Source organism: Pseudonaja textilis, chromosome 2 (assembly GCF_049901715.1).
Source record: "Pseudonaja textilis isolate UNSWEBS1 chromosome 2, rPseTex1.2, whole genome shotgun sequence".
Taxonomy (NCBI): Eukaryota; Metazoa; Chordata; class Lepidosauria; order Squamata; family Elapidae; genus Pseudonaja; species Pseudonaja textilis.
The window spans coordinates 91107721-91134920 of NC_141991.1; the positions used below are offsets into that span (position 1 = coordinate 91107721).

At 36.5% G+C, this 27200-nt stretch overlaps 1 protein-coding gene across 4 annotated transcripts in view; it reads right to left on the reverse strand.

Moving 5' to 3' along the window:
- Positions 1–7333: 7333 nt before the first annotated feature.
- The window catches only part of TENM2 (teneurin transmembrane protein 2), an 865315-nt gene continuing 845448 nt past the window's right edge, over positions 7334–27200 (reverse strand). For 3 of the 4 annotated variants that reach the window (XM_087924563.1, XM_087924562.1, XM_087924564.1), the window contains 4 exons: positions 17146–17442; positions 14339–15953; positions 10053–10183; positions 7334–9256 (listed from right to left, as the gene is read on the reverse strand). In XM_087924563.1, coding sequence (XP_087780689.1) covers positions 8495–9256; positions 10053–10183; positions 14339–15953; positions 17146–17442 — 2805 coding nt within the window. In that variant the 3' untranslated portion in view covers positions 7334–8494. The remainder of the gene's footprint in view (positions 9257–10052; positions 10184–14338; positions 15954–17145; positions 17443–27200) is intronic. The other variant, XM_087924565.1, reaches the window with a different exon arrangement.

A 27200-nucleotide genomic window follows, 5' to 3' on the forward strand; every position in this document is an offset into this window, starting at 1 on the left:
AACAGGAGACAAAATGCTTCTTAAAAATAAAATAAAAACTTCTGAGAAAAAATAGTTTGAGTCATGTTTTGTTTAATTACATATGCAATGCTTTATAATCTCTAAATTGCCACAGTCAGATTTTCTTATGTTTTCTCACTGTAGCAACAAACCTGTCTTACTTTCGGTTTTATCATCTTAGATATCATTCAATCTTTCTCTATATTGGAATTGGTAGTATTTAATATTTTCTTTAACAATCCCTTTAGAGGAATGTGCCACTGTATTTCACTGAAATGATCTTTGATTTGCCTTTATTTGTACTATTTGCTGGTTCATTCTATTTGCTCAGAAATTTTTGTCAGTTGGAGTCCATATTTGGACTCCCAGCTACCTATATTCTGTTCTATTGATGCTAGTAGCTAATAAAAAATTGCAATTAATGGCTAAAACAGATGTTTGGTTCCTTATAAGTATTGATTACAGACACATATTTTAAAATAGTTTTAACTTGTAATACAATGCATTATCTTCCTCCAATCCATTGATTCTATAGAAATTCAAATTATACAGATATTTGTATGTCAAAAATTAATAAAATATGGTTTGCATGAAAGAAAAATTACCTGTTATTTAAAGTTGAAAATCATTGACGGTGTAGCAGCATGGACAGTAATGATAGTTCGATATAGACTTTTGTGTTCATAGTAGGTATATTGAGTAAGAGATTAGTAACTATTTGCATAAAGTTTCTTCTACTCTACCATTTGAAAATAAAATTGTATTTCATCTTCTTCCTATCATCAAATTAAGAGAGCTCTCAAAGTTTGGCTTTTTGTTTCCTGAAAGAAGTTTGTTGGCTTATTTGGCAACATTGTAATAATACGTGTTAAAGGGCACCATCATAAACAGCAAAATATAGAAATAGCAGTATTAGAGCAATAGCAACAGCACTATAGCACTTAGACTTATATACCACTTTATTGTGCTTTACAGCCCTCTCTAACAGAGTCAGCATATTGCCCCCAACAATCTGAGCCCACATTTTACCAACCGAAGGATGGAAGGCTGAGTCACCTTGAGCTGGTCAGGATTGAATTTCTGACAGTGAGTTGTCCTGCAGTACTGCATTCTAATCACTGTGCCACTAGGGCTCTAATTTTCTTATGAATACAAACTGCCTCCAGCCTGGCATATTAGATAGTCAGTTCAGATCCCTATGTAGTAAAGATGCTTTAGGTCAGGGGCAGCCAACCTTTTTATACCTATCACCCACTTTAGTATCTCTGTTAGTAGTAAAGTTTTCTCTAACCGCCCACTGATTCCACAGTAATGGTGATTTATGAAGTAGGGGACAAAACCCCTACCGTCCACCATGAAAGCTGGAACGCCCACTAGTGGGCAGTAGGGACCAGGTTGACTACCACTGCTTTAGGTCAATAAACTCAGAGCAGCTTAGTTTGATGGCATTAAATACCTCTAACATAGGGGTGTCAAACTCACATTGTAAAGGCGACATCAAGTGACCTATCGGGACTTCACCCCGCTTCTCTGCTCTAATACCATCAAACATTATCTATCTATCCCAGGTCCTTGGGAAAGACTTGATACGTGGATAAAAATGCCAAACCCAGTCTGACTGTGCAACAAACCATAATAATTATAACTCTGTCCAGTACCCAACCAGAGATTGTAAGAGAACTCTGCATTTATGGTAGATCAGGAGCCATTTATGGTCTGTTCAGATGATTGTGTCTTGGATTTTCTTCTTATTAAATTATTAATAACTGACTGGGATCTGAGAAATGTTGTAATCAATTTTCTTGAAAATATTTTTTTCTTCATTTAATAATATTTGATTTTGTACATGTTTTATGAGATTGGTTTATTTACCTACAAAAAGAAAAAAAGTGAATCATTTAGCTATTATTCCTCTATACCAATTGGTAGAATTATTGAACGTAGTTTTATTTTTGACCCTTTAATTACCAGAAAAGCATCACAGGCTGGGAGATATTTCTCTGAGACTAGGGTAGGGATGATAGAAAGTGTAGGATTGGAAAGCCTATGAGGTGAAGCCTTTCAGCAGACTATCATTGCTGTGGTACTCTGATCAAGTGATATTTAGAAAACTTCTTTGCTGCATAAAACCCACGGCATAAGGATAGGAATAAACGTGTTTCTTTTGCAAAGGCATCCCAATACTTGAGAGTGCCTGGAATTCTCTTCGTTTTGTTCAACTTGGAGATTTTTTAAATGGGACCTCACTGTAAGTGAAATTCCAACTGTTTAGGTAAGTATGACAAACCAATTGAAAGAACCCATTAGTGGTCACCTACCTGCCAATTCAAGCAGACTGAAAGACATAAAACTATATGATGCCCTATGCTACAGTTAGCATAGTTTAATTGCTCATGCTTGTTTGCATCTACTGATGCAGTTGAATACCAAAAGCTGATCAATGTGAAATTTAGTACATGTGATGGAGGCTTCCAGCACTAAATAACCTTTTTATTTTCCTTAAAGCTATGATTTATAGCAGATAGCCTGAAATAATACTAAGTTGTATACTAAGCAAGATAAGTTTTCAGCATTGTTGATCCCAAAGCCAATAATAAATACTTCATTTGTTGATATGAAGTCTTGAAGAAAAAATTACAATCAAACTGAAGTCCTCATTCTCTCTCTACATTTTATTAATAGTTAATTTATAACCTCAGAAAATAACAAAGGCTGAGAAAGTTCTCCAGATTTTTCTTGAATTGTTCAGTGATCACTAAGTAGCAGACTAGCATATTAATTTGGTAATGATAGAACTTTAGGACACAATATATTCTTTAAAATATTACAATAAAAATACTCCCTTTTTATGACTCTGTAATATTTCAGGATAGAATCAGGACAACTGGATGGAGTTGAGCATTTACTGGCTGGGTGCCTTTCCTGACACTACCTAGAGTTCACAGCAGATTTTTTTTTTTCACGCCCTAGAAGAGAAACATCTGTTGCTACCCAGGATTGAACTCTCAACCTTCTGACAAGGAGGTGAGTGTCTTCACTACTAGGCCACCATGGCAGTCCTTTAAATTTTTTTTACAGTGAATAGGCCAAAAGAAAGCAGTGTTAGAAGTGATAACTATTTCACATCTGCCGTTACACAATTCACTAATTTCATGAAGGAAGGAATCTTTGAAGCATTTTGGATGTCTAACAAGTTTAAATAATTAAAGAAATAATAATAATTTCTTAGAACAGCTAACATACTGCAACAATGCCTTTAAAACCATCAACATCTTCCTAGAGATCTGCCTACCCCAGGTCCTTGGGAAGGACTTGATAGGGAAAAAAAACACCAAATCCAGTCTAAACATCTGGCTTGATTATGTGACCAACAACAAGAAGACTAACAACAACAACTTTAGGAACGTTGTCAATATTTGCAAATTTTGAATTTACCCTAATTTTACCAAACACTCTCTTTAGCTCTCTCACACTCCAAGCATAATAGCAAGAAAGAATGACACCTGGAGGTCTGCTATATTATTTACTGCTCTATACTTATCTACTTTATGGTGACCAGAGGATCAACTTTGAAAACCTGGGGATAATTAATGGAATGACTTTTGTATATTGGAACTAACTAGCAAATTAAAAGCTGGGTCTAAGAATTATTGGGAAAATCGCCTGGATTGTATAAATGGAATTTATTGACTGTGTGATATAAAGAACTATAACTATTATATTCCCTGATGGACAATACTAAGATTAAGTAATCTGCTGGCTTTGGGAAGTCAAAAAGAATAGATTCTCAAGGACATTCATTCTGCTATATTTGTAAATAGGTTAGATATTGTGATTAATTTTCTTTTAAGACAGAGTAGAATAATATATAGATTCTTTATTTTTTTTCTTTAAAAGACCAGATAAGAAAAAAAAAAGTGCAAACATTTTGTATGGATTAAGCTTTTTTTAAAAAAAGCGTTGTCTCGTTATATCAACTCTAGAATTTATAAACATATATTTCTTTGACATATCTATTTCTTTGAATGAAAAATGACCTCTATTAGCTCTAGATTCAGATATTGTGCTTTCACTCTGAAGATTTTGATAAGACTGCCACCCTGTGGTTTCATGGTTAAATACTGACATTTCTTTTTCTAGCTGTAGTGTAGAGCACGAACATCAAGTTATTTAGAAATGCAAAGGAACTACTGGCATTTTTTTTAAAAAAACTTAAACCTTATACAGTATATGTCCTAGCATGTCTACATTAACTATCTAGTAATAATTATAAACTCAAAAAATATTTCAACAGAAAAATGAAAAGCATCTATATTTATCTCTCTGTTAGTATACTTTTGTTAGTCTTGACTCCTGGTGATTGCTTGAGTAAGTCCCTGCAATTTTCTTGGTAATTTTTTTTCAAAATAAATTTGCCTTCCTGAGTTGAAGCAGAGTGACTGGCTAAAGTCACTTACCAAATGACCTTGTTTTTATCTGGAATGGGATTCATTGAGTGCAGTGACCTCATTTGGACAAAGCTTAAGAGAAATAATGATCTTGTGTTTTGATAATTTCTGTTGTTTCCAGACCTTTGTTGTAATGCTTGTGTAATAATATTTTAGTACAAAACAAAGCTGTAGTAAATACAAAGGGGCATACTATACTCTGATGTAAAAAATCTGGCGTTAAGAACACAGCTAATTTTCTAGCACTCCAGAATCACAAGGTACATCATGCTATGCATACTGATTCATGATTTTAAAGAACAGCAAACCTATCACCAAGCATTGGTATTATCTCCCAAGTGGCACAAATACTTTTTTTCAATCATTCTGTATCAGATACTTTTTTTTTTGCATGTTACACTATCTCTCCACTTCCCCTCTCCCCCAGACATTGGTTTTCTATGGACATTTAGAGATTTGGTTTTTGTTTCATTCTTTTAACAAAGTGCACTTTCCCACTAAATGTTGCCTGTTGCTTTTATTAGAGACACCTGCTTTTAATACCCCATTTTCCTACACATTTAAGATTAATGGTTTGGCAGGCAATGGTAAACCATTTGCATTTTATTAAGTAAATGAAAATAAACTTGACTTGACATTTTAGTGTTAATGTTAATGGAATTTAAGATACACTTTGCTTTTCTCTGTCTACTTCTGTGTTCAAATGTGATTTTATATTTTGATACTATTGATTATCTTAAGCAGATTGACCAGAAATTATGATGCTTTGCTTGCAGTGGGAAAAATATTATACAATATGGCACGTGAACCAAACATCAGCATGAAGTGTGATCCTGCTGAGAACAATTCATAAGCAATTTTGAGGCAGTGAAGTGAATACATCTATCCCACTCCAGTGTGTGTTTCACTGACGTGTAGTACTCTGCTCCAGTCTGATAGAAATATGGCTGTTCTGCAGGAAGCAAGCATTATTACCAGGTTGCCTTCGACTTAAGACCAGAATTGAGCCCAACATTTCTGTTGTTAAGTGAGATATATGTTAAGGAAGTTTTGCCCCATTTTATGACATTCCTTGCCACAGCTGTTAAGTGAATCACTGCATTTGTTAAATTAGTAACATAGCTGTTAAGTTGCAAAAGGTGATGACCTCAGGATACTGCAACCTTGACCTCAGGACACTACAATCTTCATAAATATGAGTCCGTTGCCTAACGTCTGAATTCTGATGACATGATGATAGGGATGCTACAACAATCATAAGTGCGAAAAATGGTCACTTTTTTCAGTGCCATTGTAACTTCGAATGGTCACTAAACGAACTGTTGTAAATCGCACAGTACCTGTGTTTGTTCATATTGGTATGCCAGTGGCAAGCACAGAAGTCTCCCATTCATTGCTGATTTCAGAAATGAACGTCAGTACAAGTAATCCTCAATTTATAACCACAGTGGTTTGAAATTTCCATTTCTAATTGATGAAGTTGTAATGCAGAACTTGCGGTTTCAGTTGTTGTCGTTACCTGAATCCAATGGAGGTTGGGCAAGGGAAATTTCTGCTTAGCTTCCCATTACCAAAATCAGTGGGGGAAATGGCAGAAAATTGCAAGTTCCAGGAAAGCAGGCAAGTGGCTGTTGTGAGGTGGGGGAAGGAGAAGTATGCGGGGTGTGGAGGGATTGGACATGAGACATGGGGGTGTTAAGCAGTGTGTGAGAGGCACCCTGTAAGTCAGGGAGGGTATCTGGTACACAGAGGTCTTTGTGGTTTGAGGTGGATGTGCAGGGGTGCACAGCAATGAGAAGTGCTTTGTGGGACAGGAAGGTTCGTTGTGGTGCTGTGCAGGTCTGGGAGAGTGCAGCAGTGCATGAAAGAGGTACCATGTAGCTCTTGGTAGTGGTGCACTAGAGGCATCACAAACATACCAGAGGCATGAGAAAGGTTGGGTTAGGGGAATGTTCAAGAAGTGACACATTGGTTGGGGAGGAGTCGTGGTGCACAAGGGTGCATGAGAAATGCCACCTGGGTTAGGAAGTCAGTGCTATATGGATCAGGGCAGGGGGATGGGAATACAAGACTGTGCAGGAAGTGCCACGTGGATTGGAGAGGGTGTGCAGGGGTATGGCATAAGTTGGGGAATGTGCATAAGGATGTGTGAATGGCCAGCAAAGTGTAAGCACAGAGGAGCTAGGAAAAAGTGTGTAGGTGGAAGAGACCTACCCCAATGACCTTTGACCTTCCCTGCCAACCAGTGACATTGGAAGGGAAGGTTGCAAATAGCAATCATATGCATATGTGATGTAGCACTCTTTAAGAACCTCAAAAGATGCCATGCAGAGGAAAATCAAGACATCTTCTCTATAATTGCAGGATGTCTTAACATGGAATAGTTGTTTTATGTTACAGAAAGACAAATTTCATATTGTATATCGACATTCTGTAGAACTTAGTTGTTCTATAGTTAAAGCAATTACTTAGAAATGAGTTGGCTTATCAGATAGAGATCAGATAGTAATCTGCTGGGGATACTTTCATTTGAATTCTTGAACTGACCAAGGGTTGAAATTAATGACAATGTGTATGTTTTATGTGTGAGTGTACACACAGACACACATGGCACATGATAATTCTTGGTTGTACAACATTGTTCTAATGTTATTCTTAATTGCCAATAGTCTTTTAAAATCATACATGTAGGAAATCATTTTAATTAAATGAAACAACTAATTTGAATTAAAATAACTCCTCCCAATTTTCTCTTTAGCTGCCATGCATTGTTCTCTATTGCATCTATGCAACATTCAGCATTTTAATGTAATTTTCAGTATATTACATTTTTTTTTCTATTATGTTTCTTATTTGCTTCTGAAACAGAAGACATTAAATTTACAGGGGTTTTAGAGACTTTATTTATGTATAAACAATTTAAACACTTTGCCATAAATTATCTTTGCCTGTCTCTATTCTTTGCTTAGCAGCAAATTAAAATTAATATAAAAACTCAATGAACAATTCATACATGTATAATACAAAAAAGTTTTGTACCAAAGTTCTTATTAGACTCATTTTTTATTTTATTTTTTATTTTTTCTTAGTGACCATAATGTGATTGTCTCAGTTTCTTGACCAAACAAACACACTAATATTTTTTTCTTTTAAAAATCTGAAACAGTGATTGTGCCTTCTGGCTGATGTATGTACAGGGTGATCTGAATTGGTGCCCATTTGCAACAGTGTTAACACAATGCCCACAGCTCTACCAGAACTGACCAACAAACTACTGAATCTAAACAGACTACACCCTGCAACTGTGTTACTGTCCACAATGGAATCTTCAAAGACAAACAGAGTATGAAATTTATCAGTAGTGATTTATAGCCACAATTTCAAATTGAACATTACACTCTGCCCTCTTTGAATAAGTTAACCTTAGGCCAGACAAACGCAGGGTCAGAGTGCAAGTTCAGTTTTATATTCCTTAATATATTTCTGTTCCTATTTCCAGTGCTCTGTTGCTCCTGTTCTCCTTCCAGTTGCTACACACAAATCACCCCAGAAGTCATGTATTAAATGCACCTGTATTTTGCTTTTAAATGAAAAACCTCGAGAATGTTTTATCAAATAAGCAGCCTGAAGAATGTTTCTTATCAGCTGACTTAGTGGATGGTGGGTGGCCCTCTTGGATTTCTTGAACATTTGCTCACATGTGAATGGAGTGAGGTAATATAAGATGAGGCCTTCTTTATCAATTTTTTTGTTGTGAAATTATTATTATTATTTTTCTTTAGACCCACAACAAGTGGGTAATATTTATGGGGTACTTTTGAACTTAAGTGACTTAAAAGTGTTCAGTCTGGCTTTAGTCCACTTCAGGATGTCGTTCTTAATCCCTTGAACAGCAGCATTTGACTCAAAAAATGTGAGCTCTCTTGCCACTCCTTATCCCAAAGCAGCTCAGCTGAGTGCCCCCGATGGTCTTCATCTCCTTAGGAGAGGAGATAACAGTTGTAACTACTGATTCATCCAGGCAAGGATGACAGCAGATTAATTGGTTACCTCTTTCCCATTTCATTCTGTCTTAAGAACTGGATGTTGCTGCTACTGTCTGCCAGCTCTGGATACTGCTCTACTGGGAGCACATAGTATCCTTCATAGCCTTGGACTCTCCCTGTGCTCAAAAGCTGCTGCTTCTCTCCTTCAGTCCACAGGCGGCTCCCCTCTTTGCCATCCCGTGCCTTCTGTTGCTCTTTGGCCCAGGCTGACCCCAAAGCCCGCTGCCGAGCTTGGTCCAGAACTCTAGCCTTTTCTTCATCCAGAGTGTCTGGGGTCAGACCGTAACGTATGTTAATCAATAAGGTAGAATATTGGAATTCAACATTGGTAAACCTTCGAGTCCTTCCATTGATTAGGAGGGTTGGCTGGGACACTGTCACATTGACTCCACTATCCAATACTTTGCGTCCACTTGTCATGGCCAGAGTGACAAGATCACCATCAGAGGAGCCAATCTTGACGAAATAATGGGTGTCTTTCCCCTCAATGCTATAGTGCATTTTGTCCAAGTAGTAAGCATTATTAAGCACTGAAGCGATTTTTCGGCTGTCTTCCGTTGCAGTGCTTGAAATGCCAGTGGTTACTTTGCCCTCCTTCACAGCAAACATGATCCCCTTACCTATAATCGGAGTAGTGGTTGCAAACCAGTGACCTGCTTTCTCTCTACGACTGGCATGTAATTTTTTTGATATGACTTGTCCCTCAAGGGCCATGAAGCCTTGGTTGTGCCTCTCTGTTGTTTGCTGAACACCGGTAATTAACTAAAACAAAAATAAGAGGGAAAATACATTATTGATAAATACAGACATGCAGCACTGTTATTGCCCCTTACTGTTCTGATATAAAGATACAAACATTGTCTGCTATTAAGAGGTGAAATGCTACAGGAGCAATTGATTGGGGAAGGAGCTCTTTAATCATAACTAAGGTAATATTTCAAATGTAAATATGAAAAGATATTATGCTGGAATTTTAAACAAAAGTTACATAAAAACATATCCACCTAATCCAGTCCAATCCATCAGTGTTTCTGTGGTTTTACTCTTATCAGCTATGCTTGTTATTGTTAACTTTACAAAACAACAGGGCCAGGCAAAGCATTCAAATATCCATTTCACAAAAAGCATTGGCACGATCAGCACATTTCTCTAATTCTGATGTTAAAGAATGGATACAAGATAGCAATAGCACTTAAGACTTATATACCACTTCACAGCCCTCTCTAAGTGTTAGCAGAGCTAACAGAGTTAGCATATTGCCCCCAACAATCTGGGTCCTCATTTTACCGACCTTGGAAGGCTGAGTCAACCTTAAGCCTGGTGAGATTCGAACTGCCAAATTGCAGTCAGCTGGCAGTCAGCAGAAGTAGCCTATAATACTGCATTCTAACCACTGTGCCACCACAGCTTCTGGTGCATTTGTAATCATATCTTGAAAAGTCTTTAAATTCTACAAATTTTTTAAAATGCTTATGAAATTTGCAAAGCACTCCCTAGATGGCAACCCCAAAACATAACGCTGAAGAAAACTATGTAGCTACAGAAAGTCACTGCTTACCTGACCATGTTCACATGCCTGTGATTCTGACAGTTCATAAGGAGGTGGTACAAAGTACATTTTTGCTCTTGGGAAACCAGGTATAATGTTGCTGAGTTGAAAGCCAAACATCACTAGCCAGCTTTTCACATCTAAGAATTAAAATAAGCACTTTTAGAAAAGGTGAAGACGGCTTGTAAACAGTACTAGAATTGAATCCGGGCTTACTTATTAAAGCCAGGATGGGATCTGAAGCATTTTTCTTGACAATTTGGATAATAAATGTTTTACAAAAAGTAAAATGATAGATATTGCGTCATTGCTACAAGAAGCAAGAACATTCATAGGAGAAGCTTTTCTGAGTTTTGGCAAGTATTTATTTATTTTTATTTATTTTATTTGTCAATCGCTTACAAGATAATAGGTATAAGTACAAACATGAGTAAGAATACAGGAAATAGGTATGAATAAATGGGGACAATAGGACAGGGACGGTAGGAACTATGGTGCACTTATGCATGCCCTTACAGAGCTCTTAGGAATGGGGTAAGGTCTTTTGGCAAGTAAAATGCTTATAATGCTTTTTAACTAGAAAATCATCATAAATGAAAGAAAAAGTATGCTACAGATATCACCCCCACCAAAAAATATCTAAAACTTTATCGTATCTATGGTGCGGAACAGGTAGTCCTCGACTTACGACCACAATTAAGCCCAACAATTCTGTTGCTAAGTGAAATGTTTGTTAACTGGGTTTTGCCCAATTTTACAACCATTATTGCCACAGTTGTTAAGTGAAACACTGCAGTTATTAAATTAGGAACATGGTTGTTAAATGAATCTGGCTTCCCCATTGTCTTTGCTTGTCAGGAGTTTGCAAAAGGTGATCACATGACCCTGGGATATTGCACCCGTCATAAATATGAGTCAGTTGCCAAAGGTCTAAATTTTGATGATGTGACTTTGGTGATGCTGCAATGGTTGTAAGTGTGAAAAATGGTCATAAATCACTTTTTTTCAGTGCCATTATAACTTCGGACAGTCACTAAATGAACTGTTGTAAGTCGAGTACTATCTATTATCTTTCAATTAAATTTTTTTTAGCTATTCTAATAGGAAATAAAAGGAAGGAAGGAGAATAGCACAGCCTGTTTCAGGATTTATGTTCTACTTTGCATAAGGAAAGGAAGAATTTCCTTTCTTGGTAACAGGTGTCGGATGTCACCAGGGGCTGGGTATGGAAGGGCATGGTAAAAAGAGAAGAAAAAGCAATAAGGCAAGATTAATAATTTGGGGTCAAGGAAACAGTAAATTTATGGAAGGCTATTAGTTAGGAAAACATGTTGACCAATTAGCTATCCAATCCTGATTCCCTTTGGATATTTTGGAGCTTCAGTTTCCATAATTTCCAGCCAGGGTGGTCAAAATGGATATGGGAAGCATCTGTTTAAAACATTTGTTGGACACATTTCTTAATCCTTTCATTCCAGCCACTTTTACACAATGCTTCTGTTGCAGCTGCCTCATTATATGCTGATAGAATTTGATTCAAAGGCTTTGGGATATACTTCTGTCTGTCTGTCTGTCTGTTTGTCTGTCTGTCTCTATCTTCCCACCTACCATCTATCGATCTATCGATCTATCTTATCTATCTAGTCTCTCTTAAAAGACTGTATCATAGACATCATGAAGGATATTAAAGATTTCCCCGACTCCAATAATTTATGCTTTAGCTTTATTGAAATATAATTCATTTTGCCTAACTTTTAAAGTTTTTGTAAATTACAGTTAGCTGCATGAATGGAAATATTTCTTTTTCTTTAAAAAAATGTGTGATATGTACCACATTCTATTCGGAAAAAGGTTTATTGACTAGTTGCTAATTTTTTTTCTTTGGAAGCACTCATAAAAAACTTAACACTAAGTGACAATTTAATACCAACAGAGTAGAATATTTACGCGACATGTGGAAGGAAACATTACTTTACATTTTAAGAAAACCTTTCCCATTTTGGCATGACAGCTGGCATTGGGAAATTAGTGTCCATATGTACTCATGTTAAAGTAAAAGAGTATTATCTATTTATAAATACTTAAAATGGAAATGATTTAAATAAATTATTCACTCTTGCAAGATTTTGGATGAAAATATGTGAGATCTCAGACGTGAGCTTGTAAAAGAAAATTAGCCAATTCTAAACTTGTTCAACCACAATTAGGGAACTGGAGGTTAAAACAAAAGATGATCCCCTGACTCCCCACAAAGAACAGTTGCAAAAATTGGGTATGTCTAGTTTAATGAAAAGAAAGAGTAGGGGTGACATGATAGCAGTGTTCCAATATCTCAGGGGCTGCAACCTATTTTCCAAAGCACCTGCAGGCAGGACAAGAAGCAATGGATGGAAATTAATCAAGGCGAGAACCAACCTAGAACTTAGAAGAAATTTTCTAACAGTTAAAACAATTAATCAGTGGAACAACTTGCTTCCAGAACTTGTGGGCGCTCCAACACTGGAGATTTTAAAGAAGAGATTGGACAACCAGTTGTCTGAAATGGTATGGGGTTTCCTGCTTGAGCAGAGGGTTGGAGTAGAAGACCTCCAAGATTCCTCCCAACTCTGTTCTTCTGTTAACCAGTTTTTGGGTAGGGAAATGCCCATACCTAAAATGATTTCTAGTCTCTGGATTACACAATAGCTACACTTGCCTTGAGTGAGTTTCAGTGCAGATCAAAAGCACCCTTTTCCCTACCAGTACTTATTCTTACTGGCTTGATTTGATCCCTGTTCTGCTTTAGGATATGGATAAATTTCATTCCCATTACAGTCATTCTATTATTAGAAGCCTAGTTAGTTTCTCTTTCTTTCATCATTTTGTTTGCAAATAAAGTCCCAACAAACCACTCTAAAAAGGATTTGGAACTTTAACAACATAGTAACATAAAAACTCTTTTTTCCCCCTGAGAAAACATATATTCTTATAGGACTTCTGTAGCCATGCAATATTTATCAGTTAAGGTAATTTGAAGACTACTGAAATGGGGATAGTGTTCCTTTTGTTGGATACTTCATCTTCATCCAACCAAATTCTTTTCTTCATAGTGCAGAATAAAGGAGGCTTCAATTGGTGTCTTACTTTATTCTGCTTCTATGTACATAAAAGGGGCTACGGCTGAAATGAGCAAAGGCCTTTTCCTTTGAGATTCTCCATGCTTATTACCGAGTATTGTTTCCTATGACCCTGGAAAGTTTTGTGCCTTTTAAGAAAAATATAGATAATACAGATGGTTGATATTAAGTCCTTTGCCCTTTTCCCCCTCTTGCCTGTTGTTCATCTTTCTGTCTCTGCTATGCCTGCCTTTTGTTCTGTTTTGTCAGCCAATGGTTTTGAAGTTTACTGATGTTTAATAAATAAATATCAAGCTATACTTTTGCTAGCTGAACTGAATAGTATGCTTGCTTGCTGTGACCTGGCTTTAGAGATTTGATTTTGAGTGTGATTAAAAACTAAACTAGTAATTATCCACAGATATTTTTGAACAGTCTGAATTCAAACAAAAAAAGTCCAAATAATAGACAGTTGCATTTACTTTATTTTTGTTATTGAATTCAAATCTTTGAGCTAAACCCAGAGGACAAGATTTTTTTTGCTTCTGCACCTTCTGTAAAACCCTTTCAATTCTGACCACATTCCCTTTTCTTTCTCAACTGGGGAAAGCAAATCAACCCCTACCCAGAACACTACAATCTACCATTAATGGTATACAAACCGTTGGCTGACAAGCATTGAACTATATCCTTAGCATATAATATATCTCAAAGCATTGCTAAATCCACCTGAATTAAATGGCTGTATATAACAGATGAATCAATGGGATTGCATATGCAAATTGGCGCAAATATGTTTATAAAAATCTAACTTTTAGCATTTTATATTGCTAAGGCTAATTCACATACACAAAGTGTGATTCTTCTGCTCAATCCAAAAACAGTTATTACATGGATTAACTTGATGCATATCTAATCCTTGTGTATTTCTTTTTTTAAAAAAAATACATAAAAACATGTGTGCTTAAGTCCAACAGTTTCTAGCTGAACTTAAACCCACTGAACTGGAATGATTACATTACCATTGTTCAAAACCATAGGAGTTAGTCATTAACCAGTGCAATCTTCTTCCTATCCTGCTCAAAATGAAGAATGTTGAGTCTGTACTTGATATTAAATGAATTTCCTAAGAGCAAAATAGCATTCTTACACTTTTTTTACAACGTTCCTTAGATTTCCAGACTATTAATTATTTCTCACCTGTCACATAGTTCTTTAAATCCAGTTCATTGCTGAGAGGATTGTTGCTCTTGAACATATACAAGTTGAATGGGGCAGGTTCCTTACCAACATTTTTCCACATTGTATAATCAGGAGAGGTCCAACGTGCAGCCAAAACATCATAATCTCTTTGAGTAAAGTGGACCAGTTTTGTTAAGGGATCATATAGCCCTCCATGAAATCCAATGACTATTTGGAAGTCAGGATTAGAATCGTGATAGATCTCTCCATAGGCTGTGTATTGCAGTTGCTTGATCATTAGACCATTGATGCTGAAAACTGCCAGTGGTGTACCTGTATTATCCGAGGCAACATAGTATTCTTCTCCACTGCTGCTTTCCATTGCAAAAAGGTGACCTTGCAGATCATAGTACAGAGAGGTAATTTCTGAATTTGAGTGGTTATACACATGTGTTATCCTAGTTGGGTTGTGAAGGTCAGCATAAAAATATTGAAGGTGATGTCCCAAGTTAGTTTTGTAAGAAGCTCGTCTTCCTAATCCATCGTAACGGTATTGAATGCTCCATCCATTTGCTTTATTATAAGCTCTTGTTAAGAGGCCCTTGGAATTGTATTCAAATGTGTCAGAACCTCTTTGACACAAAAAACCATCATCATCAATCTTATACTGCATATCACCTAGTCGCGTAATTCTATCTCTTAGATCATAGCGCAGTGGCATCAATCGGATACTGTTCCCAGGATTCAAGAGATGCAAGTTGCCATTTAGATCATAATTGTAACGCCAGTTTGGTCTGTCATTGACTGCCACACTCTGAAGCTGCCCATCTCCATCATAATCATATGTATACTTAGTTGTATTGGCATAAGGCCCAAGCTTTAATTCTCTCTTAGTTACCCTTCCCATACTGTCATATTGCACTGTCATCCAGTACATGAGTGATCGGAACATTTCATACTGAACTTCTTTAATCCGTCCATGTGTATCAAAATGTTTGCTCAGTGTCATTACAGCCGTAGTGATTATTTGATTTATATCATAATAGATTACCCCAAATTTGCCAAAGTGCTCTACTTTGCCTGAGATTTCATCATAACGATAGAGGTCAACCGGAAGAGGAATCTCACTTATTATAGGCTTGATGCTAGCTATTCGAAAACTATTATCATGATAGGTATAATCAAACCTAGCATTGACCATACCTTCTTCAGAGAATCTGTAAATCTGTTTGTCAACCAGAGGGCCAATTTTACGATAGCGGATGGTGCAAGAAAAGCCTCCGCTCTGTAGGTTAACCATCTTCAGAACTCCCGTAGTTTCATCATATCCAAAAGTCACTGCTGTGCTGTCATACGCAATCTCCGACAACTTGGATAGCTTCCCATATTTGTAGAAAACTTGCCGACCAGTTCCTAAAAAAGATGTTTTCAAAATCCTTCCATCATCGCTGTAATCAAAAATCACTGAAGCATTACTTTCAGGTGGGTTATAAATATTTCGAATATAGCCGATTGAGGTGTGAGTGCTCATGCTGTGTCGAGCTATACTTGGCATAGTGACAGCATGCAGCCGATCTGAAGAGTCATATTCAAAGATGTACTGCCGCTGACTTTGAAGGAGTAGCACCATAGACTATTGAAAAAACAAAGTCATATTTTATGTTTGTTTTATCAAAAATATATCAGATGGGCATCACAATACAACACAAACCATTAAGGATTCCTTATACATGACAGTTACAGCTACTGCTGCTATGAACATTTAAGGCATATGGCTATTGATTTATTTGACAGGGCAATCCCCCCCCCCAAAAAAAATTGATACACAATTATAAAATAAATAATAGTGCATTCTGTTCTGTTTTTGTCATTAGGCTGATAAAGAAATATTAAACTCCATATTGACTTCATTTTCATAAATTCGGGTAATCGTATGCAGGCATGTTATATACTATGCTGATATTACACTAAAGAATGCCACAATATTAAGCATACCTTTAAGAGTCCTTTGGATTTACTATGAATTTTTTAAAACCATAAACAGACTTTTTGCAATTCATGGCAAAGACACACATAGAACCTGAAAAGTTTTATCATGCAACGTGTTATCCCATTAACATTTAATGGGCAAAGTTCATAAGTAACAATTACGGTATTTTGCCACAAAAAAATCTGATTGTGACAAACTACTCTTAAAATGGGATTTCTTGCAGTTTTTAAAAGGAAGCTGGTACTTATAAGAGTTGACCTCACTTCATTTTAAACCAGAATCAAAGGATTTGTATTCCAAGGTTTTCAATGAGAGTGCTTCAGCTTATATAATTATTTAATTAATTAGTCATTATTTAATGATGTCTATTTCATAAAAATATTTAAAAGTTACAGTTTGAACATTTATTAAACATTAAACTCCTGGATTGATCTGCCTGCATATATTTCTAAAATAATGTATAATCAAACAATCCTAGATTGTTATTTTTTGTGACCAAACAGACCAAAAGTCTGTGCAGCTGAGTTTTCAAGAACCAGGTAAAAAATAGGGGCTGAAGGAGAAACAAGTAAGTTAAAAACAAGACAGGCACAAGGTCTGTTATTTAAATTTAGTCCTTGGATTGAAGATACAGTGCATTAATTCGTAGTTGTATGTGCTAGCATTAGCTTATATCTAGCATTCGGGAATGAATACTCTGCTTAAATTCTTAAAACACAAAGGCACCTCAATTATGATTTTTGAATTGTTTGATGTATAGATACGTATGCTAACATAAGTTAAACCCCAAACTTCAGTTAATGCAGGATTGTAAGCCATACCAACAATTACCTACTTTTTCTAAGTATGTATAACTCCACACTTTTCCATCAGCAAACATGCGTGCAATAATTCTGCCTTGTTTGTCAACCTCGGTTCTTTCACTCATGGCACCACGCTGAAGCCCAGCCAACCGTCCATTTGAAAAATAAGAGACATTCACAGCAGCAAGTCCACTGCTGGGCAGCCAGAGGAAAGGACGTCCAAGCTGATCATAAATAATACGGAGTGTAAACTTCCGGTGGTCATCGTATATTTTCTCTGTGCGAATGTTCCGATCATAATCGATTGATAACAAATTTCTTCCATGAACCTAATGAAAGCAAAATGATTAACATTAATATACTGCTGTATGGTATATCACAGAAGACGCATTTGGTAGGTTTGCTTAACTTCTTCAGGTTTCTGCAAATTTTTTTCCCTGCAAATTCAATCACACACTGAAATGTGAGTCTACTAACATATTGGTCTTTTCCCCAAACTAATTCTTTCTATGCAAGAGTACAATATTTTTTTTATTTCAGAAGTAAGATCCACTGTATTCAGTTCCCAGTAACTTTAATTATACAATATACTATACAATTCAACAAAGCAAGGAATTAATGCTGGAGAATTTATATTCAATGCAAATTTGAGAATACAGTGTTTAATATGGTAAAAACTAGTAGATAAATTTATTAATATAAATGAACATATTGATTAAAAGATAAATCTTTAACTCAGTACAATAAAGTTTAAAAACACTGAGTAAAACCAGACCATAGAAATATTAGAACATAACACAAATACAGATTAAACAGTCAGCAATTGGGATGAATAAGACAGTCTTTGAATTTTAGTTATAAATACTGTGGAACCACTGCTAAAAAAAACTTTTCATAAAATTAATAATCTATACGAAACACTTTAACTGCAAATTTTAAACTAAGGTGGGTGGATCATTTGATAAAGATAACTTAAAAAAATATTCTTAGTGTGGTTGCTAATATTTTGAAAATATTCATTATGGTTTACATATTAATAAAGGATACCTTAAATTTCCAAACCAATAAGACTTTTTTTCTGACCCAGGCAGGAAAAGAAACTCAATGATCTAAATAGAATTGAATTCTCAACAATGAATTTTCAGAAGAACTAGATCCAAATATCGAAGAAATTAGTGAGAAAAGGCAATTAGCTGACAATATGCAAAAGAAAAGGACTTCACAACCACCACAATTAATGGTTAGGGATTTTTCAGAACACATTTTCCAACTTGCTCTTAAATAACAGTTATTTAAAACCAGAGAAAATGGAAGTGAATTCCTATTTGGAATTTCTGACAACTAAATATTTCAAAGTTTAGGTGCTGAAGAAAGAGGACTCGGTAGAACCTATTTCTGTAGAGAAGATAAGCGCTAAAATTAGATGTTTCACAAGTGAATCCCAAGAGAACAACGTTATATCCAACTTGAGGTGTCATGTGTCATATTGATAAGGAACAGATGCATGTTTTTTAGTGAATTAATAGTCTGGGGAATAATTTCTTCACCAATTTTATCTGTGATGATTCTGTATATACTGTAACAAGCTTGGCTTCCTCCATGGATGCTACCAAGTTATTAAATATTTTTTGAAAAAAATCAAGTCTACAATTTTCTATTTTAATGAGTAGTTCCATTTCCTATTGGAAAGAAATGAGGTTCTCTCCATTCAAATATGACTTTGCTTTCATTTTCAAATTAATTTGAATACTTTTATCCATGACCAAAGAGATCTATTTTTAAAATATTATTTTTTGCTGCCTGACTTGTTTAATGAAGTACAGCTGTTGAAACCACTGTTACATGAAGTCTTCAGCATTTTAAAATGAATTATTTAAATGGTGAACATCCTGATTCTAAACATTATGTAGAGGATATTAGGCAACATGGTACTGAATTTACATTTATATTGTAACTATTGTTAACCGTATTAATCCCAAATCTATAGTTTCTGTATCCCGGGGAGTGTATATAATGCATATCTGATTTGAATTTTCCTCCTTACACTTATATCCACACATGCATCTGAAATAAGTGATTTCATAGTATGATAAAAGAACTAAATATCAATCAAAAACTTTTATATAATTTAAATATAACAATTCATAAAACATATCTATATAAATATAAATAGAAGATACGGCTTCAGTAATAATATCCCCCAAGAGATCCAGGCGGCTCCCACCCTCATGATATTCACAAAGCTATTGAAGACTTGGCTATTCTCCCAGGCCTTGGGCAGGGTAAAGACTGAAAACCATTTTCCCCTGGTGTCTTGTCTTTGGCAACACAGGATTTCTCTCTTTTATTTTGCTCTTTCTATTTTTTAAATTTTAAGCCATCTAGAGTCATTAGGAGTCTGGCAGCTTCCAAACCATACAAGCAAGTAAACAAATAAGCTTCTTTTTTCTGTACTGCCTTTTATTAATTGTCTTGCACCTAACCTCTATCTAGGGTGCCAGTTTTATTCATTACTGCCTATTAATTGGTAGAAATCTTCCTTGAATCTTAATGTGAGCACTTTCATTGCTGAAAATATGTTTATCCTGCTTACTTGGGATGGACATTTTTTAAAAAAAAATCTCTCCCACAAACTTAACATAGGATATCGCACCTTAAGATCATTACATCTCCTCCCAATCTTTAATTCTTTTTTGGCAGATCAACTATTAAATCTACACTAATCCCTGTCAACCTATCACCTAAATTTTCCAATACATAAAAAACTATAAAACATTTTTTTAAAGGACATCTTCACCAGGATGTGGTGTCTCACTCTGCTAGTGACTATTAGGAAATTATTATCTTCAAATGGTTGGAAGTAGCACACAAATATACCTAAAACAAAACCAAAAGTATGCCCCAGTGCACCAAAAGCCAAACAGCCAGTTTTTCACAGTGGTTAATACATCAGGCTATAAACGGAGTGGCCTTTGAGCCTAACACTTTTGCTGCATGATCTTGGGTCAGTTACTGTCTCAGCCCTTTGAAGGACCCCTATGAAGGACGCACTTCCCAAATCTTACCAAGAAAGGCAGGAGTCAAGATTGACTTTAAGGTGGGAACACACAGAGTGTGCACAAACTAGGGCTCATATTTGTCATGTTTGAATTGGATTAATTAATTGTTTCTAGGCCAAACAGATGTGAGGCTTTTTCCCCTTGTACCTGAAGGAAGCTGTCATTCTTTAGAATGAACTTTTTAAAAAATATATAGTTTGCATGTAAAATTCTGGCCAGCAGGTGGCAGCACCTGTGCAATCATATCTGGCCTGGGAAGCTATAGAATTAGCCTTAGTGCTTAGATATGTCTTCTCAAGGGAATGTAAGGGTTGCAGGTTAGACTAGAAAGTGTAAATAAAATATATGGGGAATGCAATGGAATTCTTTACAAAAAACAACATAGGAATATATTCCTTAGGCTATTAGGAATTGAGCTCACCCCCAAAAAATCTGATTTAAAAGAGATGGTTTTAGTTTTAGTTTTAATTTACTTTATTGTCATTGCATCTCATACAACAAAATCAAACACCATCTTCAGTGCACATCATGACCATGACCATGAAAATAAACACAAACACACATCCTTCACCCTCCACACATTGAACCGAAAACCCCCGACACCAGACCAACACTGCACTATACAGCAGAATTCAAAAGAGCTACTGCCCTGGGATAGAAGCTGTTTTTCAGCCTATTTGTCCTTGTTTCCATTATTCTGTACTGTCTGCCAGATAGTAATAGTTCAAAAAAAAGGCTTCCCAGGATGAGATGGAGAATGTTTTGAACTTTCTTAAGGCAGGAGCTATAAAACTCTTCCAAAGAGGGGAGAGGGCAACCCATGATCTTCTGGGCAATGACATTAACCCTCTGGAGTGCTTTCCTATCTGCCACTTTGTAATTGGCAAACCATACAGAGGTGCAGTATGTTAAAATGCTCTCTATAGTGCTGCGGTAGAAGGTCACCAGTAGTTTTTCATTCAGTTGTTTTCTGAGAAGTCTCAGGTAGTATAATCTCTGCTGGGCCCTTTTGACCAGCTGCAATGCGGGTACCCCAGGTCAGGTCCTCTTTTAGGGTAACAACCAGAAACTTAAAACTGGCCACTTGCTCCACTTGGTCTCCATTGATAAGCAAGGGCTGGATGTCTGATCTGTTCCTTCTATAATCCACTATAAGATCCTTGGTCTTATTGGTGTTGAGGACCAAGCTATTGTCTCCACACCATGAAAGCAACCAGTCCATCTCATCTTGGTAGGCAGACTCATCCCCTCTAGAGATAAGTCCCACCACTGTTCTATCATCTGAAAATTTAGCAATAGTATTACTAGAGTGAGTGGGAATGCAGTCATGCACATAAAGAGTATAGAATAAGGGACTCAAAACGCAACCCTGTGGTGTATCAGTGTTAAGAATAAGGGCCGAAGAGGTATGATTACCCAATTTGACCCTCTGTGAGCGGCCAGACAGGAAATCCATAATCCAAAGGCAGATTGAATTAGAAAGCCCAAGGCCCAGAAGTTTAGACACTAGTCTATGTGGAAGAATTGTGTTAAATGCAGCACTAAAATCCACAAAAAGCATCCTCACATAGTCCCCCCACTGTTCTAGATGAGTCAGAGCAGTGTGAAGAGTGATGGCAATAGTGTCCTCTGTAGATCTATTTCTTCTGTATGCAAACTGGTGTTTATCAAATGTATGTGGAAGACCAGAAATGATGTGCCGGCAGACCAATTTCTCAAAGCACTTCATGATGATAGGAGTGAGTGCCACTGGTCTGTAATCATTGAGGTTATTGATAGGGAACTTCTTTGGCAATGGAACAATGGTAGAAGCCTTCAATCAAGATGGAATAGTGGACTTGGATAAAGACTGATTGAAGATCCTGGTAAAGACTTCAGCCAACTGATCAGCACAGTCTTTAAGCACCCGGCCAGAGATACTGTCAGGACTGGCAGCCTTTCTAGGGTCCACAGCCCTCAGAATGCTCCTCACCTCCTGTTCCTCCACAATGAGGTGGAGGTACAATTGGCATACAGTTGTATTTTATCTGTCTCTTATGTCTCCACTTCAAAGCGAGCAAAGAATTGATTCAGTTCCTTTGCCAATGAAGTATCCCCCTCAGCAGGGATGACTTTGGTCAGTTGATGGTTTGTAATTTGTTGAATCCCTCGCCACACCTGCCTCATGTTATTGCTATAAAAATTATCCTCAATCTTCCTCTCATAATCAGTCTTGGCCTTCCGAATATCTTTCTTCAGATTAGCTCTGGCAACACTGTGTCTTGCCCCATCACCAGACCTAAAGGCCTTGGTCCTATCATGCAAGAGGCGCTGGACTTCCTTGGTCATCCAGGGTTTCTGATTGGGATAGATCCTTATACATTTATCCACAGTGATAGTATCTGTGCAGTGTTTGATATAGCACAGAACAGTTGCAGAGTGTACCTCTAGGTCAGGGTGGTAAAAGATGTCCCAATTTGTGTTCTCAAAACAATCCTGAAGTTGTGGGGAAGCATCTTCTGGTCAATATTTCACTGTCTTTATTATAGGCAGAGCCTGTCTCCTAAGAGGGATGTACTCTGGTGCTAAAAGCAATGACATATGGTCTGATTGTCCTAAATGTGGTGATTGTATAACTGTATAGCCATGTTTGATGTTGGTATATACCTTGTCCAATATGTTTGCTCATCTCGTAGCACACTTAACATGCTGAAGCACTGGTTTTAAATCAGCTTGATTAAAGTCCCCCCACCCACCCACTATGATATGTACAGCATCAGGATACTTATTCTGCTGATTACTAACAATGTTATACCCAAAGCTGTGGTAGTAGTGGCATCAGGTGGGACATAGACTGCAGTAATGAAAACCATGCTGAATTTCTGCGGAAGATGTATGGGTCTACATTTAAGAGTCATATACTCCAGATCCATGGAGCAGTGGCTGTCTCCAGTCTTTGTATTGACACACCAGCTTTTGTTCACATAAAGGCTTAAACTTCCCTCTTTGATCTTGCAAGATCTCTATTCTTGTGCTGCTGGTGAGCTATGTAGCCTTCCAGCTCAACAGCTGCATCTGGAATGATTGAATGAAGCCAAGTTTTTGGGATTAGCAAAACACCACTTCTTGATTTGCAATCGGTAGCCTTAATTCATCGATTTTGTTAGTCAGAGATCCTGCATTGGTAAGAAATATACTTGGAATTGAAGGCTTGTGCGGAAACTTACTCAGCCTAAAGAAAACCCCAGCATGGCACCCTCTCTTCCTCTTCCTGTTCCTCTTTCTCTGCCTCTCCCTCCTTCCTACAGGGATAGTGATCCATGGCTTCCCCAGAGGTCTAGCTGCCTCCTTCAATATGTTATGAGAATGTATAAAATCATTCGTAATAGCCTTTTTACATTTCAGTCCAATTTGTAACAAGGGCGACAATAGATGCTCCTTGCCCCACAGGATTCAATCAAGGAAAGGATCCCAAACACACACAGAATCATACACACCATACATTGAATGAAGGAGCGGTTAGCAGCAGCATTCATGTGCGCAGCCATCTTATACTGGTGACTCTAGGATTGTTAAAAAGTCAGAACAAAGAATCAAACTAATCTTGAATTTAGTATGCATTACAGCTAGTGTTCTAATATAGAAGATACATAGCTGCATTTACTTGTGACAGACCAAGGAATACAGGTCAACCCTGTATTATGCAAGTTCCCACGGCATCTATTTGTGAATGAGACATTAATAAAGTAGAAATCTTTAAATTATATATCTTTTGACACCTGTGACTAAAGTATTCTTCACTTTCTGGAAATGTTTTCTTCAGCTTATATATTGTAGTAGGTTTGGTTGAAAGGTCCTGAAAACTGTTTCTCATATCAACATTTAAACAGTATATCAAAAGATACAGAAATAGATCATAAGCTTTATTTTTAGGACTTGAAAGTGATTCTGAATTATTTTCACAGCAAAAGCAAGCCCAGTTCTCACCCTGAGACACTTTGAAGAAATTCAGTTACAGAATGAATCAATTATATGTATCTGGATTTGTAAAGAATTAATTTTTAATTATCTTTCATTTTCTTCATTCTCATTTTTACTACTTAGAGAAATTAAGCTAAATGTCTCTAAAGTAAATTATATTTGAAAAGAAATGTTCTTATCCCAGATGTCAGTGTTCCCACAAGAAATTGTCTTGAAACTTCTTGCATTGGTGTGTAATCTAATAACTGAAGAACAAAAATAATTTTCAGAGCAGCTGTTCCCTTGATGTACTTTTGCAAAAGGAATTGAAAATTAGCTTATTTATATTGGCATTACTGATAAAAGGCCTCACTTCATATTAGTGTGGGATTGTGAAGAATCATATTGCATTTATGGAGTATATGATATTATATTTTCCTAGTCAGATCTCTTGAGATAGTTATAAAGAAATCTATTGGCTGTACATTGGATTCATTGCTTTATTTAAATTTTTAATGAAAGTTAATTTGTATTACCATTGTTATCTTGAACTGTTCTCAATGATACATCTATAGGTAACCTTCAGCAGTGGGACCCTATCTGTTCCATTACCAGTTTGGTGCTAGCGGGCGCATGCACCTAACACGGGCATGCAGCTTTTCACACACCAACTGAGGCCTGCAGTGCCAATTAGCTGAGAGGATAAAGAAGAAAAAAGCACAGGAGTGGGTGGGAGGGCCCATCCTGTGGTTTTCTCTTCTTTGTCGTCTCAGCTGATTGAGGCTTTCTTCCCCTCATCTCAGCTGATCATCGGAGGCTTTTTTTTACTACTAGTTTGGTGGAACAGGACTGAACCTGTAGCATACCACCACTGGTAACCTTGTACTTGTTCTATCATTTTTCATGTGAATGTTGAAAGTAATATCACTAGATATAAATTAAACTCTGGCTTATTTGTCCACAAGGCAGATTCACACTCTTGTCTGATTAACTTATGCAATTATTCAAGGAGGAATGTTTTAAAAAGAGTGCAATGAAAGTTTTACTATTATTTTCAGTTGCATTTTTCTCTCAGGGGCATTCTACAGTCAAACTGCAGGAGCAGAAATAAGAAGAATAAAAATGCTTTATCTTCTCAAAGAAAAAAAATCCTACTTTGATACTGGATGCTTTAGTCCTCATGTTTCCTGAAACAAGTGCAAGTGTGGTCATTTCTTATTAATTACATGGAAACCCATTCTCTTTGGGAGCACACATTGCACTATTATAAATACCATGATTTAAATTGATCTAATAAGCAACTTCGTTTCTCTTTTGGGGAGGGTTGTTATCTACACACTAATCTTTCTTTATTTGTGCAAGGCACAATAGGCAGGTCCTAACAGTGCTTTACTGAAGCTTTTATTAAACATTATTTATATATACAAAAGAGAGACAACTTCATAGAGGCTTGCAGAAAACAAGAGTACACACTATTCATTTTGGGATAATTTATTTTTGCTAATAGATATTAATTCTTGTCTACATAATAACATTATAGCATAGCTATATTCAACAGGCTTAATTACGGTTTTTATAATGAATGAGAAGCAGAATTTTATATGATTTAGCAAAGCAGGCAAAAAAATTCTACATAAATACTGAAGATGAGTCCTCAGCAAAGGCACATTATAAACTGTTTCACATGTAGCATTAAGTTATGGATTGCTTAACCAGAGTTTGCTGAATAAATAATAATTGGTTAGGTTCATGTAATATATTATATGAAAATTAAGAAACTGAACTTAAAGTTTGGATCCTTTAAAAATGGTGCTAATCTATCTTATACGTCTGCACTTTAACCAAACCACAAAATCACTAATTCCTTACTGTTTCTCTCTTCTTGCTAGTGGATTTTCACAGCTCACAAACACTGCAGAAAAATAAAAATTAGTTCATCAAACTAAGTGCAATGTAGCATAGCCTTCTTCTTACAGTGAAGTTGGCTATCCTCGAAAATTGACCTTCAATCACAACAAACAAACACTGTGAGTCATTCCCTAATTCTTTGGAATGGGCCTTTCAAACAAGGATTTTGGTATTCAGTTCTAAAAGATTTGGAAATCAATTCTACATGTCAACTGAGTTCTGCAAAGAAGTACTTTTTTTTAAAAAAAAATCATCCTTGTCTTAATTTCATTTTCTTAGAAATAAGACACCAGAAACCCAATCCACTAAATCATGGGTCAAACTCATGGCGTCATGTTGCCATCATGTGACATACTTCAATGTTTTTCCCCTTTGCAGAACTGGGGTAGGTGTGGCCTGCATGTGACCCATACGGCCTGTGGGCTGCCAGTTTGACAGGCCTGCACTAAATTAATCTTATTTATGCGGTTTTATTTAAGCCAAAGATTGTGATGTGAATCCTGAAACCGAAAAGCTAGATGCTTAATTCCCCCCGCCCCATAATAGCAGGGAAAGAAGACCCAGTTTGCCATTTTCTTTTAGCCACATCCCTGCTAGTGTTTCCTTCAGATATGCAAGACAGTTTGACAGGAAAGGATTACCTTTGTTCTTCCCCACTGAAACCCACATAAGGCAAACTCTGTCACTGACTGTCCTTTTTCTCAAGCACCACCCGTGTATATGAATTGCTTTTCCCTGATACATGTCTTTGCAGCTGTCACTTTTAACACCTGATTAAGCAGCATAAAGCATAGCAAAATGCCCATCTTTGACAATGCTAGACTCTCAGACATAATACTGTAAATCTATTTGCTCTTGTTTGTAACTTAGTATATAAATGCTATTATATCAGTGGAAAGTTAGGTATAGGATTTAAACAGTGGTGTCCTCCAAGGCAGTGTTCTAGGACCAACTCTCTTCATACTCTACATAAATGACCTCTGTGATCATATTAAGAGCAACTGTGTTCTCTTCACTGATGATGTAAAGCCATTCAACCCCACAGACAATACTACTGCCCTCTAAAAAGACCTTGACTGTATCAGAATGGTCAATCAAATGGCAACTTCAAATGTCAACAAATAAATGCTGTATCTTACATATTGGCAAAAAAATAAATAAATCAGAAAATAAAATACAAG